This window comes from Dendrobates tinctorius, unplaced genomic scaffold (assembly GCF_039654945.1).
Source record: "Dendrobates tinctorius isolate UK_male_01 unplaced genomic scaffold, ASM3965494v1 ptg000081l, whole genome shotgun sequence".
Classification (NCBI taxonomy): domain Eukaryota; kingdom Metazoa; phylum Chordata; class Amphibia; order Anura; family Dendrobatidae; genus Dendrobates; species Dendrobates tinctorius.
Window position 1 is genome coordinate 8950039 of NW_027361749.1, and position 17821 is coordinate 8967859.

General features: G+C 39.4%; 1 protein-coding gene across 1 annotated transcript in view; it reads right to left on the reverse strand.

Moving 5' to 3' along the window:
- Nucleotides 1-2775: 2775 nt before the first annotated feature.
- Nucleotides 2776-17821, reverse strand: part of KLHL14 (kelch like family member 14) — a 122275-nt gene continuing 107229 nt past the window's right edge. Inside the window, exons 5-9 of the mRNA XM_073583733.1 lie at nucleotides 15652-15730; nucleotides 14660-14850; nucleotides 8277-8435; nucleotides 6835-6992; nucleotides 2776-3623 (exon numbers count right to left, since the gene is read on the reverse strand). Coding sequence (XP_073439834.1) covers nucleotides 3483-3623; nucleotides 6835-6992; nucleotides 8277-8435; nucleotides 14660-14850; nucleotides 15652-15730 — 728 coding nt within the window. The 3' untranslated portion in view covers nucleotides 2776-3482. The remainder of the gene's footprint in view (nucleotides 3624-6834; nucleotides 6993-8276; nucleotides 8436-14659; nucleotides 14851-15651; nucleotides 15731-17821) is intronic.

Here is a 17821-nt window from a genome sequence, read left to right on the forward strand (position 1 = left end):
AGAAAATCTTTAAAGGGTACCACTCATCTATTCCATGTTGCCCAAACCACAAGCAGAGTCGATCAGGTTTTCTCTGAAATGCTCTGTTGTCGCTCTGCACTGCAAAAGGTTATTGACAGGGATCTCTCTATGGTAGAGAACTGTCAATCACCTCTAACAATGCTGAGAAAATCCAGTCCGGAGGCAGTGTTAGATTAGTCAGGTCTATTCCTATAGTCCCTGCCAGATCAGATAGGGCGGCATGGTGGCTCAGTGGGTCCTGGGTTTGAATCCCACCAAGGACAACATCTGCAAGGAGTTTGTATGTTCTCCCCATGTTTGTGTGGGTTTTCTCCAGGTACTCTGGTTTCCTCCCACATTCTAAAGACATACTGATAGGGAATTTAGATTGTGAGCCCCACCGGGGACAGTGATGATAATGTGTGCAAACTGTAAAGCGCTGCGGAATATGTTAGCGCTATATAAAAAATAAAGATTATTATTATTATCAGACAATAATATACCTGGCTGCAATCGTGTAACCAGGGCTCTGATTAAGGCTGCCGGTGGTTTGGCCAGCACGATTCAGCTGGCAGGTTCCCTTTACAGAGTTACTTCTTATAAATGTGCAGATTAGTTCAACCCTCTCTGAACGGACAAGAAGAGCATTAATGGTCGAGGGAGCAGTGACCACAATAGAGCAGCGTTATGAGTCCATGTAACAAAGCAGTTTCGGCACATAAATGACTGGTTCATTATGTGTTCAACCTGTGTCCTTAAGATAATTTACAGTCAGATCTTCCTGGCACACAAAGGAGCAAAATGTATGTAGAGGTTGATTCAGTAGAATGCACGGCTGACATTCAGATTACATACTGATGTTGAACCTATTAATACTTCATGGTTGTCTGCCTATTAAATTATATTTTTCCTTCAACCTGTAAAATGTGAGTGCATGTAGAACCCTGTAGGTAAAACTGATTACACTCTGTAATTGTAAAAGGAAGGGCCCTTTGCACTTTTATGCACATAATAAAATGCAGTACATCAAGAACAGATGCCAGTAGATCACTGTCTTAGGTGAAAGTCAAAGGGAATTCAATAAGTTTGAAGAACACAAGTCTGTGAAGAAGAATTCGTCAGAACACAAGGCGTAGGCTGGATAGTCCAGACATGTAAATTATCCTCAGCGGTATCTGTTGGCTGTAAGCTCTTAAGCCAAAAATATCTGAGAATTTATAAATCTCACTGTGAAATATAAGCTCACATATGAATCATGAGCTTGTCTAATGTCCTATTTCCATCCTTTCTCTCATGAATGAACCGAATCCTTTTGAAATGGCAAGAGCTTTGTACCATGGAATTAAAGACCGTATCAAGAGAATCTCAAAAGATTGGAAATTTGGATGCAAAAATTTCAAACATGTAACTCAGGTAGTAGTATTATTCCAATTTTATCACTTACTTCTTTCTCTTTTTTATAAATAGACATACAGTGGGGGCTCTAATTATCGTGCAACAATGGAAACAAAGATCTACTTGTGGTCTTGAAAAACATCATAAAAATTAATGAAAAAATGTCCTGATGGACACAAACAGAAGAAGGCCTCTGTCCAGGGCCCCATATGGGCTCTTTGCAGTCCAATAAATGTGTTTTTGACATAAGCTGTTTACTGTTCTTGAGGTGCCCCTTACCACATAGGCCCCTGTGCAGTTGCTCCAACAGTATGTCCACCCCAGCCTGTTGCAGAACGGAGGTGTACAAATGATTTATTAGGTACCCTGAACAAAATTTTACTTATTATGTCAAGCTTCAATCTCTGTGTTAAGCCTTCTGTCAGGTCCTGCACAAGATAAACTATACATCAGGGAAGCTCCTGGAAATAGGATGACATCCAAAAGTCATGTGTTTGCAAAGGCAACAAAAACAGCAATTCTGGTAGGTTTCTTCTGCTTTAGTGGCTCAGTCTCCAATTTAGGGAGACAGGGAAAGGTCCATTGCGATACCATGGCCTATGAAAGAGGTTGTGGCTGTGACCAAAAAGCTTGCTATTATTATGTAATTTAAGTGATATTATATTATTATTTGTACATTTTTTTTATTGTTTTTGTCGTTCCTCTTTTTCTCCATTTTCCCATTCTTTTAAATATTGTTACCGTAATTACTTTCAAGGCCATGAATTGATCTTTCAGATATGAACTAATGATACCATTCCCACTCATATTTATAGAAAATGCAAATGACCAGAAAATAAGGGATTCCTCTGTTCTGCCAGAAAAATCATCCATATTGTAAACCACCTTCACTGCATATCAGCCCCAGAACAGCAGCAGCACAAAATGTATATAGTATCCTTTGTGTCAGTGTTTTCGGTTTGAAAAAACACGGACCTGTGAACAGCCCCATAGATTATAAGGTATACGTGCTGTGTATGTGAAAATTACTGATAGAACACATACGTGCAACACGCACATCTGAACGAGGCCTTATGGATACATTCTAGAATTGAACCCCTTAATGAACAGGAAGTTTCAGTCCTAAATGGCCAGACGCTATTAATGATTTTGCAAATTTGGTGGTTAAATACTTGTTTGCTGCTTTTTTTTCAAAACATCTAGAGTTATTTTAGATACCATTTAAGTGAAAACTTTTTTCTTTTTTTTAATCAGGGTAAAATGTTCATGAAATAATAGGAACTAGTGATGAGCGAGTATACTCGTTGCACTGGTTTTCCTGAGCATGCTCGGGTGGTCTCCGAGTATTTTAGCGTGCTCGGAGATTTAGTGTTTGTCAACACAGCTGCCTGATTTGTGGCTGCTGGACAGGCTGAATACATGTGAGGAATGCCTGTTTGTTAGGGAATTCCCAAATGTATTCAGGTTGTCTAGCAGCCACAAATCATGCGGCCACTTCGACAAAAACTAAATCTCCGGGCATGCCAAAATACTCGGAGGACACCCGAGCAACGAGTATACTCGCTCATCACTAATAGGAACCTATAGTTTAATATTCTTTAAATTTGCAATTTGACACTAAAATAAAATATTAAAATGGGCTCCTTGTTTAGTTTCGGTTCTTTTCTAGGAAATATACTTATTTTGTTGGACTACCCACTCTTCTTACACTTAGGAGTCTTGTGTACTAGAGATTATGTGTCTATCAGAACAATTATATTAAAAACAGAGATTATGCCTTTAGAATGACAACAGATCGCGGCATACACACTTGGTAATCGCAGCCCTAACAGGGGTCATTTGCAGAATTACATTACAATCAATGGTACGGATATATCTGTGCCCGCTGCTGTATTATAAATCTCCCTGTTTTGTAAATTCCTTGTTGATGAAGTAGCTTTGACAGCCTCATTGCTAGTCCTAGTGTTAATAAATCTTTAAGACATTGTTCATTTCTTTAACGGTTGTACAACCCTTTAAAAGGAAGAAAATGATTCTCGAAGAAAATGAGTCTCTGTAACTTTCCAGCGTCCTTCCCACTGTACCCGCTATTTGTTGTATGGGACGCAGGCTGGTAGTATGACCGTGGCACATGCCGGACCAGCGAGGGGTTCAGCAACATCTCCTTCCAGTTCAGTCCAGCTGGCTTTCTCAGGACTATAGCAAATAGTTGATGACTTGTAGGCTCCCTAAAACAGAAAAGAACATTATCAACACATCTGAACTTCCATACAAATATCATAACCAGTTCAATACCAGGCCATTTTCCTCAAAAAATGGTCTTCTTCAGATATTCAGATAATTTTTGCATCTTTTTTTCCTGATACGTGGGGTAGCATTTCTATGTTATTACCATACTAGTGACATTGGTGGGAAACTAAATGTATCAGATGCATGTTTTTTATTTTATATAGGGTGGAGGGTTGGTACTAACAGCGAATGGGTTTGGCAATGGCTTTTTACTTATTTATTTTTTCTGCTTTTTATTTAATATTTATTTTTTAGTTATTTCACATATTCCCCCTCCCACCCCATAATGTCACAAAAGACCTTGGGGGAGGGGGATATTAATAAGGTTAATACTTTATTTTCTATCTGATTTTCCCTGTAACTAGGGCTGGTATGCTAGCCCCAATTACTGTGCAAATCTAGCATCTCCTGCTCCCTCATTATACACAGCGATCCCATGATCATTGGAACTATAGGAGGAAGCAATGTCAGTGCTTCCTATTACTTTATACATAGTGCTTGTTTAGCACTGTGGTTACAGCAATCAGGAAGGCAGAGACAGTAATAATCCCTATCTGCCTTCTCTATAGGGAGTCCGACTGTGTCTGACAAACAATCTTGTGTGAAACATGGGAAACAGACAAAAGTGCAAATAGGGTCTTATCCCCCAAATTATTTCAAATTTGTTTCAAAGAGCTGCTCACCTGATGGTGTAGAATAAAAGCATGCATATATCAGCTGCTCTAGATCCACAAGTCGAAAAACGACCTAAATCAGAAACATATTAATGGAAAAATGTGGATTATGTCCACGCTACCATATAATTAACAAATCTAGATATGGTTGGAAAAAACAGGTGGTTTATTCTACACGTTTCGAAGTCTATATGACTTCTTCAGGAAAATACCACAAAGACACATCTTGTGGTGAAGAAGAAGTCATATAGACTTCGAAATGCGTAGAATAAACCACCGACTTTTTTCCAACCATATCTGGATTTGTTAATTATATGGCAGCGCGGATATAATCCACATTTTTCCATTAATACCTTTCAAACAATCTTGTGTAGCTGTTCCAGAGATGTTTTGGAACATCATTGCAGAGTAGAAAGTTTATGGGCAGTCCAGAAGTAGTTTTAAACTATTCAAACAAAGCTAGGCATTACCGTATTTATTCACGGTGTTCAGAAAATCAAGCCTGTAGCTTTTATTGATTGCTAGCTGCAAAAACGTTTTTTTTTTTTAGACATTATGATACATTTGATCCAATTGCCTACATATAATACCATTTTTCAGTAAGAAATTATGTCATACACTTAAATATTTGTAGTTCAGGATCACTAATATGTTTTGTGCTGGAAGCTATCTGTCACTACAGGAAACAGATTAAAGGGATTGTCCACACCTTATTTCCAAGAAAATAAACAACCTAATCATGGTCTAAGAATAGAAAAATTAAAAAAACTATACTCATTTACCAATCCCCCACCACTTCTTTGTAGTGCTGACTGGACCCTGATAATTGCCTTGTTTTCTGTTCTAGCAGGAAGTGATTGCTACAGTGGCCGTGGTGGTTATCGGAAAGTTAGTATAGACTTTTTTTTAGTTGCAGACCACACTACAAGATTTAATCATCAATGCATGATTTTTTTCTCAATATACATCCAAAATGTAAAACTAGGGAACATAAAACAATGGCCCCGATTTTCACAATAATCTTGATGAGGGGGCGGGGTGGAGTGGGAGGCTACAGATTCATTAAGATATGTCGCTTAATGAATCAGGAGCGTTTGATGAGTCCGTGCTGGAATAGGATTTGTGTCAAAGCGAATGCTGCCGTTCATCATGAATTCAATGAGCCGCCGGTACCACACTCCTGTCCCACCCCAGCTCTGCTGACTTTTTCAGAGCTGGAAGAAACTACTGTGATAACGTCATGTTGAACCCAAATTTTTCAATGTCTCAAAGCTTTGTTCATGCCAGAATTTTGGTGTAAAACCTTTGATGAATCAGGCCTATTATGTTTGTTTCACATGTGGGTTGTTCAGTAAACTTCCTATTGTTAAGTTATTTTTGCGCATTTATTTGGCCTAAGCACATAAATGTCTGAATAACAGCATAGATGTTCTTTATAATTAAATTAATGTTTGATTCACTTATAATAGATGGATGAGACTTCTATATACCAAAACGCGTAACAATGTCATTATGTGTTATCTGTAGTTTTAAAGGGCTAACATATCATCTATATTCAGAGCAATAATACTTATATAACTGTATAAGGTTGGGTTCAGATAAGCGCATGAAAAATCATCCAATTTTCATTCAGAAAACTCTGACGATTCTCATCAGTATTTTCATCCGTACGCTATTGGTGTATCCATATTCTATGTCCATTTGGCGTCTGTATTTATACATCATTTTTTAGAAATATTATTGTTATCCAACTTTTTTGCGTACCCAAAGACTTGAATGCGCGAATCTCATCTGAAATGTGAAAGAGAATAGTGCATGTTGCAATTCTTTTCACGGACACTAGTTCAGTGTGAAAAAAACTGTCATCTGAAGCGCCCTAATGAATAACAGTAGTCGGTGTGCTGTCTGTGTGCAATCAGATTTTAATTCATACAGCACACATGCTTAATATAAAAATCTGTAATGATTCCACCCCTCACTGTGTCTTAGGATGTAGTGATTGACAGCTCAGTCCAGTCTGCTACAGCGGCGTGCTGCTGAGCTGTCTGTGCAATGATTGACAGCTCAGCCATCTAATCTGAGTTTGGGAGGTGCTCAGCTCCCTTCAGGTGTTCTCTGTTCCAGTGATTACTTAACTGAGTTGTCTGGCCCAGCCAGCTGCCAGTTGTAGCTTTTAACTCTGTGTGGCTTGTTCCTCTGTGCCTTGTTCTCTGAGTTTCTGGTATTTAGTTACCAGACCCCGAACTTTCCTACTGACTACCTGTTTGTGTTTCCCCTTTAATCTGATCCACTATCTTCCTGGTATTCTGACCTCGGACCGTTAGCTGGCTGCAAATTTGTCTCTTCCCTCTGTTTACGACGTACCCTCCTGGCTTTTGACCTTGGTCTCCTTGACTAGTCTGACTCATGGCTTGTCCATGAGAAGTGACTCAGGGTCACAATATCACCGTTTAAGTCAGTAATTTTCCCAGCTTACCATACTCCAGCTGTAGCCCCCAACAAGATAAAACCGATCATCTAGCACTGCACATCCTGGTCCGCTGCGTCCCTCTAGGATGGGGGTCTGAAGAATATTCCACTGGTCACCTTTTGGATCGTAACACTCCACCAGCATGACATCCAGGTGTGAGAAACCTAAACAACAGCAGATACAGGTTTTTTCAATAGCCTAGTGCATTGAATATAAGAGTCACTGTTTGTAGCCCTGGTGGCTATGGTATAGCACAAATTCCTCTACTAAAGGCCCCCATATACATTAGACTAAGATTGGCCAAACCCACCAATATTGAAATATTTAGGAGAGCCAGCCAACCAATTGTCAGAAGAGATGTCGACTGGGCATGTTTGAGTTCTGACTGTTGATCGCTTTGTTCTCTTGGAGATAAGCTGCCACCAGACATTTCTGGCAGCAGCTTTCTCATAGAGAACACAGGGGCGCTCCTGTGTATGGGAGAGATGACTGAGAGCGCTGCTGGCCATCTAATGTGTATGGCGGGCTTAAGCATAACAATTATGAATGGACTTTTAGATTGATAATATTGTCAGTAATAGATAGAATAATATATTTAGAGTAATAGAAGAGGTTTTGTAGGCTAATATAAAGTTATGCTCTTTTTATAAGGAAATGATGACAGTTATAGATATTGTTTAGGGTGGGTCTCATTAAATCCTGATGACTCATAAAGAGGTCCGTCACATTTCCATGGGGATTTTGGCACTTGTAAAGAAAAGTTATAGTTAAAAGTACTGAAACCCTGTTGTAAATAATGCAAGTGTGCCCTAAATCCTATCTGACTTGAGCACAGGATGTGATTTCATATTGTATTATATATTTTGTACTAGCGCATTTTAGATATGAATATCATAATGCCCTCTAAAATATAAACTAATCTAAGGTTACTGCAAGCAGCACAAATAATACAAACAAACTATCAAAACATCTTTTGCAGAGTTCAGTTAATTTTATTTAGAATTTTTGTTCTTTTCCTTTCTCCTCTTTCTTTTCCCTTCTGCCGAACTAGCAAAAGTATTTTGTTTGTATTTTCAAGTGAGTTTTATTAAATTAAAGATTAATATGGCATTATAACAAGAAAAATGTTAAAAAAATAATAATGTTTTCTACAGAACAAATATTACAAACTATAAGATTATCTTTTACAGAACTCATTTAATTTTATTTTAGAATATTCCAATATTACTGCTTATTAACCAAACAAAATCATGATTTTACACATGTAAAGCAGAATTAACCACTCCGAATGCTTAGAAAACTTTGGAAATAAATGAAATAAGTAAGAATTATGCACATATATTCTTCCAACTACTGGCGCTGTTATGTATTCATCACTCAGAATGTAATGCATATCTAATAACAGTAAAACAGGCATACTATTAAAAATAAAATATGCCACCACTGACCTTTTAAATGGTTTCCACCAATTGCATATAGACGATCATTCATTACAGCTAAGGCATGAATTGCTCTTTTTGTGTTCATATCCTGCTTCCGAGCCCAAACGTCCATGACCGGATCATAGCAATACAGCCACTGGACATATTCACCATTATGAACACCACCTATGGAGTGGACATGTTATTACTACATGCTTTATATTAATCTAGTTGGGATATTATATATCAATAAATCACCATCCATTTGGCAACATATTGTTGTATATTATTATTGTCTTGTATATCAAAATCCTCTCATTTACTTTTAACTATCTATCTATCTATAATAATAAAAATACATTTTATTTCTATAGCGCCGACATATTCCGCAGCACTTTACACTTCAGAGGGGATTTGTACAGACAATAGACATTACAGCATAACAATAATCACATAGATCATAACAAATACCAAGAGGAATGAGGGCCCTGCTCGCCAACTTACAGTCTATGAGGAAAGAGGTAGACACGAAAGGTGGGTGGTAACGGTTGCCCTGATTGTATGGGCAAGTCATAATGTTAAGTGTGTAACAGTACAGACACAGAGGGCTAATGGATGCATAAAGCATGTGGAAACATGATGCGGGGAACCTGGTTATGGTAAAACTTTTGGCTGTGCCACACAGGGATATCTATCTATCTATCTATCTATCTATCTATCTATCTATCTATCTATCTATCTATCTATCTATTATCTATCTGTCTATCTTTCTATTTATCTGTATCTCTTACTTCTATGTTGGCCACCTGTAAAATTGTAAATGCTGGAGAGACAGAACTGTACTATAAAGTTAAAGGGGTTGTCCACTACTTGGATAACCCCTTCACATTTCTCATGTTTGATGTCTGGCCACATTAAAATAAAACACTTAATCCCCTCTCCCCTAGGTGAAGGCGCTGTTCCAGCGGTGTTGGCACTTGCGTTCCCAGGGCTCATGTGAGGCTGTTACACCTAATCAGAGCTGGCCTCACTGTCCACGCCTTCGGACGTATTGAACATCAACAGGAGGTCAGTGCTGCGGCTGCTCTCTGACTCCCTCTAGAAGTTCAATTTGTCCAAAGGCGGGGACCATGATGCCAGCGCTGATTGGGAACTGGGCTCATGGTAACACGGGTGCTGACACCACTGGAACAGTGCTGGCACTGGGATTGAGTATAGGCATTTTTATTTTAATCGGGCCAAACATGAGTAATAAGAAAGGGTTGTCCAAGTGGTGGACAACTCTTTAAATGCAAGAAATATGTTGACACAATATTTTGGTCATTGGTGGATTCTTAAAGTTGTGTAGCAACTATTTCCATATTGCTGCATTACAGAGATATTCACGTTTTATGCTTTTAAAGCACAATATATGAAATCTCTGCTTGTTGTTCAACTGGGAGTTTATTCAGAGTTTTGTCTAGTGGCGTGTGTTTGTACCCCTGCCTCTAAGATATTTTCAGTCATAGCTCTGTAGCATCTCAGATTGCTAGACTGCTAAGGGAGAGGTGAATGTGCACACTCCCAGAGAAGACTCTGAAGAAACTCCTACATTGCATTATGAGCAGAGATTCCACAAATGCTAATATCTCGGCAATGGAGTCAAGAATCTCAAAATGGAAAAGAGTGGCAGAATCAGGGGAGCTCATGGATTTCTTAAAAAAGTATTTGACTCAAATTGTTTTGAGTAAATGACAAGTCTTCCTTAACAAAGTAGGATATTCTAGATGAAGACCATGGGCGGACACACCGCATGAGCAACCGATGAGGCTACACAAGGGCCCGGAGGCTCCAGGGGATCCCTGCAGGGCAGCTAATAATGAGGGAAATCTGGCCTGTTTATCCGGCCCTGAGGCTCCAGGGAGCTCCTGGCCAGATTTCCCTCATGTGCGGCGGGCAGGGAGAGATCCCTGCAGCCCCACTTCCTACAAGAGAAAATGGCAGCGGAGCTGCAGTGATCCGTCCAGCACCGCGGCTGACAGCTGTGCCAGAGAGAGGAAGCTGCAGTGCAGGCGAAGGTGATGCTGCAGGAGAGCGTGCGGTGAGGTGAGTGTGTGTGTAGCTGCAAGTGAAGGTGATGCTGCGGGAGAGCGAGCGGTGAGGTGAGTAAGTGTGTGTGTGTGTGTAGGAAAGGGAACTAGAACAACATGGGAAGGGAAGCAAAAGACCAGAAAAAGCCATACACCTGACAAATGCTATTGAGAACTCTGCTATTAGAAGTGGAAAGGAAGAACAAAGACGAAAGAATCTAATTAATAAAAATATTGGAGAAAGAGAAACCAATCACAAACTAAAATGTTTCTATACTAATGCACAAAGCATGGGCAACAAACAAGGAGAATTGGAACTACTAACACAGGAAAAGAAATATGATGTCATTGGAATCACTGAAACTTGGTGGGACAATACACATGATTGGAATACAAGACTTGAAGGATACAACTTATTTGCAAGAAACAGACTTGATAAACGAGGAGGGGGTGTCGCATTGTATGTTAGAAACACGTATATCTGCACAGAGATTGAAGCTTCAGAGACTGGGAGTTCTGTGGAAACTGTTTGGGTAAGAATACAAGGACAGAACAATGGAAAGGACACCATTGTAGGCATTTACTACAGGCCGCCTGTGCAAGCTGAAGATATGGATGAACTCTTTATGCATCAAATGGCCAAGTTCTCCAAAAAATATGACATAGTTGTCATGGGAGATTTCAACTATCCAGACATTTGTTGGGAATCTCTCTCAGGCAAAACTAACAGGTCAAGGAAATTCTTATCCTCTCTTGCTGACAACTTTATCTTCCAAAAGGTAAGGGAGAAAACAAGGGGAACTGCTACCTTGGATCTAATCCTTATAAACAGGGAGGAAATGGTTGAGGAGGTAAAAGTGGCTGGGACCCTAGGAGGTAGCGACCATGCTATTTTAGAATTTTGGATAACTAGAGGCGGAAGACCTGTGAAGACTCAGACGTCAAGGTTAGATTTCAGAAAGGCAGATTTTAAGGGATTCAGAAAGAGAATTGGAGGGATCCAATGGCTGGATATTCTAAAAGACAAAAATGTCCAGGAGGGATGGGAAATCTTGAAAAATGAAATTCTCAAAGCACAGTTGTTAACAATTCCGAAAAGAGGGAAGAATAGGAAGCATTTAAGGAAACCAGGATGGATGAACACAGAACTTAAGCACATGCTAAAAAGGAAGAAAAAAATGTTTATAAAATGGAAAGAGGGAGGCATATCTAAAGAAGAATATAATGCTGTCTGCAGAACCTGCAGGGCACAAATCAGATTACTAAAGCTGAAAATGAATTGAGGCTTGCAAGAGATATCAAAAGCAATAATAAAGGATTTTGGGGATATGTCAAAAGTAAAAGAAAAGTCAAAGATGCTATAGGATTTTTACAGGATGAAAATGCTGAAATGTAAGACAGTATGTTGAGAAGGCTGAACTTTTAAATTCCTATTTTGCATCTGTTTTCTCTCAGAAAGGAAATGTAACATCAACTGTTATTCACTGTCCTATTAAGGGAATAGAAGAATCCAGGATATCTATAAACAGAAAGATAGTGAGGAAACACTTAGCTAACCTAAATGAATTCAAGTCTCCAGGTCCAGATGAATTACACCCCAGAGTACTGAAGGAGATAGCAGAAGAAATTTTTGAACCCCTCTCCATTATCTTTGAAAATTCTTGGAGAACAGGAGAAGTGCCAGAAGACTGGAGAAGAGCAAATGTTGTTCCTATCTTCAAAAAGGGGAAGAAGGTGGACCCAGGCAACTATAGGCCGGTGAGTCTGACTTCTATACCAGGAAATATCTTTGAACAAATTATTAAACAACATGTATGTCAATACCTGGATAAGAATGAAGTGATTAAACAGAGTCAGCATGGGTTTGTAACTAATAAGTCATGTCAGACTAACTTAATTTCCTTCTATGACGGTATCACTGATTGGGTGGATCAAGGAAATGCTGTAGATATTGTATATCTTGATTTCAGCAAAGCATTTGACAAAGTCTCTCATACAATCCTTATTGAAAAAATGACTAAGTATGGAATGGACAAGGCAACTGTTAGGTGGATTCATAACTGGCTTAGTGATCGGACCCAAAGAGTGGTCGTAAATGGCTGCACATCCAGTTGGAAGAATGTCTCAAGTGGGGTACCACAGGGCTCTGTCCTGGGCCCTGTATTGTTCAACATCTTTATCAACGATTTAGATGAAGGAATTGAGGGTAAACTGATTAAATTTGCTGATGACACAAAGCTAGGAGGGATAGCTAATACTAGAGAAGAGAGAGAGAGGATTCAAAAAGATTTAAATAAACTGGAGAAGTGTGCAGCAACTAACAGAATGGTTTTTAACAGGGAGAAATGCAAAGTACTACATCTGGGCAATAAAAATGAAAAAAGCATATATAGAATGGGAGGAATAGGGCTAAGTGACAGCACATGTGAAAAAGACTTGGGTATACTAATAGATCACAGACTGAATATGAGTCAACAGTGTGATGCAGCAGCAAAAAAGGCAAATGCAATTCTAGGATGTATTAACAGAAGCATACAGTCTAGATCACGTGAAGTCATTATTTCCCTCTACTCCTCTTTGGTCAGACCTCATCTGGAATATTGTGTCCAGTTTTGGGCACCACATTTTAAAAAAGACATCAACAAACTGGAGCAAGTTCAGAAAAGAGCGACCAGAATGGTGACCGGTCTGCAAACCCTGTCTTATGAGGAAAGGTTGCAGGATTTGGGAATGTTTAGTTTGCAAAAGAGAAGACTGAGAGGAGACTTAATAGCTGTCTACAAATATCTAAAGGGCTGTCACATTGTAGAAGGATCAACTTTATTCTCATTTGCACAAGGAAAGACTAGAAGCAATGGGATGAAACTGAATGGGAGGAGACACAGATTAGATATTAGAAAAATCTTTTTGACAGTTAGAGTGATCAATGAGTGGAACAGGCTGCCACGAGAAGTGGTGAGTTCTCCTTCAATGGAAGTCTTCAAACAGAGGCTGGACAGACATCTGTCTGGGATGATTTAGCGAATCCTGCTTTGAGCAGGGGGTTGGACCAGATGGCCCAGGAGGTCCCTTCCAACTCTACGATTCTATGATTCTATGGGGCTTTTTGTCAGGCTAGTTGGGCCACCTTTGAAGCTGTTTGATCCAACAAAGTACGTTGACTCTTGGATACTTCGAGGTCGGCGATCAGCCATTGACAGAAACAGTAAAGAACGAATTCGAGACGTCGTGGCTGATGAAAATTTGGTTGAAATTTGGCGTTTGTTTTAGAATACAGGCCTAGGTAAACCATATTTTGCAAGTGAAAAAAAACGTTTATACAGTATTAGTCATTTTTTATTTTTCTTTTGCAATCTGAATTGCATAGTTTTTGATTGAAATTAGCGTACAGACTACAGTACTGAATAATGATAAATTAATCAGAAATGCGTACCGGCAAATATTTTTTTACAAAAAAAGCCCTGCTCTTACATATTGTATTCTTATTATTTTTGTTTTTCACAGTGCCCTTTTTTATTACATAGCCCGCTCTCTTGTTAGATATAAAATGACTGCTGATGGAGAAGCCGGTGACCAGACTATCAGTCCATTATCTCCTCCATTAGAAAACAAGCTTTCCCATGCTCCATCAGCCATCATTGCATTATATAACTAACAAGACAGGACGGTATGTAATAAAAAACAGGGCTCTATATAATCCAATATGTAAGGGACGGTGTTACAGTTGTGGCAGTAACAGCTGGAGGGGGTGTCACATTGCCATATGTAGGCGCAAGCTGTCAAGCGACACAGTCGTAAGTGTAGATGAGTGGTACCAGGCCAGGGGTGTAACTGTACAGGTAGGTTTCTTTTATTTTTAATTCTACATCCTGGTCCCATTGAGGGTAAAGTTTAAAGAAGGAGTAACCTATTTAATTTTTATCCTATGGACGCTATGGAAAAATGTGGCTGGGAGGGTGTACATTACTTTCATATCATTTGGTTTTTATTTAGGAATGCCATGTTGTCATGGGCTGTAGAATGTATAACAGTAAAATATTTTTTAAAAGACTAAAAATCTGCAGTACCCAGCTGAAGTTCAATTCTCTTTTCATTGCCATTGTTTTTTCGTACTTGATATTAGTGCATAAGAGGAAACTACCATTAATATAGTTTTATACCTTTACGTATCTAGTATTTGTCAGAATAAAATAACGTACCAAACAATAACAGTACCATTTATTATACAAAATAACGTTAAATGCAGACACAATCTTGCTGCTGGTACGAACAATACATCTGGTTATTCATACAAATGAAATGGAGAAGTAGTGTTTGTGAGATGGTTAGTATCGGTCACACCTGATATGTATATCTTCCCATTGTGCACGGCTCCCGCATGCGCAGCCAGCGGCTGTGGTAGAGCGGACACATAGCACCACTCGTTTGTCTCCAGGTTGTAGCATTCCACACTGGACAAGTAGCCTGTCTCATTTCTCCCACCGATGACATACAGATGCTTATCCAATCGACAGGCATAGAAACTGGCCCTCCTGGAAGGAATAAGCGGAAACAGTCGTCAGATCATGGTGCCCGGCTTATACGTTCATACTGGTGGTAGCCCAGCTTATTACAGGCGTCTCATGTTTTCGCTGCCTGAGGAGCAGTTTTATACTGTACTTTGCCAAAGACTAAATGACAAAGGGAAAGTTAGAGAAGATATCTTAACAATTATAAATTATCTTGACATTCACCATCCTTATGGTCCTTCAAGGGTCATTGTTTCCAATTTACTAAAAGAAGCACATCATCAAAATTTCTTCAATTAGCTTTTTTCCCTTCCAGTTGTAAAAAAAAACACAGCGTTTATGTGTGTGGACAGACATGAAAGCTCCAGATAAGATACGGGTTGTTTTCTCTGAATATTGTGATTTCAATGGATATCAAGTGTTGTATCAGATACATGCATTCTTCATTTAGGGAAAATACATGTTGCACCTCTTTTCATCCATCTTTTATAATCATGTGCTGATAAATCTTGATAACGGTCAGGGCTCTGATTACTGAGACACAGCTCACTAATTTTGGGCATAGGTGTACATTGAAAATCTACCATTTTGGCTGCCTCTGGGCAACCACTAGAGGGTGCTAAACTGCATGCTGCATCAGTTTTTAGCTCTGTGTCAGAAAATCTTAGACTACTATCAAGCCTAACTGTACCTGAAATTCACCTTGTACTTGATTCTGTGAAAGACTGACAAAACACGGTACTTTACTGCTAGACCAAGCACAGACGAAATGTCAGCAAGAGAGTATGTTAAACAATGGTTACTAGCAATACAGCACAATCTTACCTTTCCTGCATAGGTGGGAGCTGTATCCAGCTGTTAAATCGTGGATCATAGCGACTAACAAAATTTGTACTATGTTTTCCTGCAAGAGAACAGATTTCTACTTACTTTACATCACAACTTCATGGTTAATTCACTCCATATTCTAGAATTACCCACATATACTAGATAAAACAGACTTTGTTATAAGAAGCCACCAATATTTACAGAGTCTGAATAAAAGCATTGTCGGGCTACAGCAGGTGCCTACAACCGGTAGCATTCCACTTTTTGCAAAACTACCTCTCCTAGCATACTCTAACCAGTTGCATGCTGGGATTTGTGGAGAGCTGCAGGTGGAAGACCAAGATCTATACAGTCTTGCCTCTGCAGTCTCCAATCATCAGGACAATTATACAACTGACTGACGAGTGATGGACAGGAACGCTGTTGTTTTCAAAGTGATAACAAAAGAAAGATATTAAACCTGTGTCACAGAAATGGCTCAGAGCAGAGGAAAGCACTTGCTAGAACAACTCCTTAGCACAACATAAAGAACCACAGACTACTGTGTCTTCCAGAACTGACAAAATGACAGAACCCCAAAACTCTGATTTTTATTAGATCAAGGTTATACCTACATACCCCCCCTTGGAGAGCTCATATGGGGGATGGTTGTATGTGGTAGGTCTTTAGAAGATTATGAGATCCACAACTTTTAGGATATCTTCCCTCATGGAGGTCCCAGCCGGGAGATATTGTTGGCATGTTTCCTTTCACAATTTTACCTTTCTATAGAGAGGAAACATGGCATGGATAGCATATTGGAGGTGTTTGACTGGCCTTATGGTGATGTGAGTGAATGCATTATGTTCGTCCCTTCGCTACAACGCTGAAAATATATACTCACTTATATAGTGCCATTAATTCTACAGCACTTCACAGACATTATTAGCACTGTCCCCATAGGGTCTCACAATCTAGATTTCATCTTTCGAATGTGAGTGAAAACTGGAGAACCCGGAGGAAACCCACGCAAACACGGGGAGAACTTACAGTGACAAGCAACAGGGTAACAATTTTTGAACTTTTGACTTTCAGGCTCCAGTTCTCACCATCCACTACTGCTATCAACGTGAGACTACTATCATTTTATTGACAATCATCTTGGCTATCTCATAGTTAAATTTGACTTGCAACTATTTAGCAAATGATTAGTTGTGCAGATTCTTGTTATGTCAGTGCATTGTTACTGTTTTGCTCATGGTGGTGGAAAAAAATCTTTTTCTTCCTGAATACTACAAATTACAACCTGTTCTCACATTACTTAATTCAGTTTGTTATTAGGCTGATTCCCAAGCGAAAGGTCACTGGTTTGAATTGAGGATCAGCCATGAAGAAGATTTCCCAACAAAAGAGAAACAGCATCATCCAGCTCATTGATAGCGGTTTCTTGGCCAAGAAAATTGCCAAACTGCATGTGAGTGCCAAGAGAGTTGGAAGAATACGACATGAAGTTCATCCATTCAAAAGCCAAGAAGTGGCTGTCCAGGAAAAATATCGGAGACAACAAGTCATCTCATTCCAATGTCTATCAGTTCTGGCGCGACAAACACGGCAGTGGAGGTAGCTCGTATGCCTCATTATAGTGAGGTCCCAGAAGTCCACGCAAGCACTGTGTGACACAAGTCTGGAATGGTGGCTCAAAATGAGATGACTTAGCCTTGACTTCAATATCGTCATAAAAAGCATTGGCTCAAATTTGAAAAAAAGTAAAAACAGTGAACAGTAGAAGACTGGAAACAGGTGATTTGGAGTGATGAGATGAAAGTCAATAGACTAGGCTCTGATAATTGAAAATGGGTCTGGAAAAAACAAGGGAAAAAGGAGCTAACGGAGGCAGGAAGCTGGCTGTCATTCAGCATGATGTTTGGAAGACACTTAAGTGAGATTTACATTGACTAAGAGTCTGGCCACCACTGATAGATGACAGCAGTGGTCGGAAACCCAACCACAGAGCCATTAACAATAGAATTAAAAATAAATCTGTTCTTGAGAATGAAGAGGATTTTTAATAAGAAATGAATTGCTTGACATAAATCCCATAGAAAATCATCTTTTGGTGGGATTTGAAGAAAGCAGTTGGAATATTAGTGAACTTGAGGCCATTGCCCATGGCTAAGATTGCTCAGAA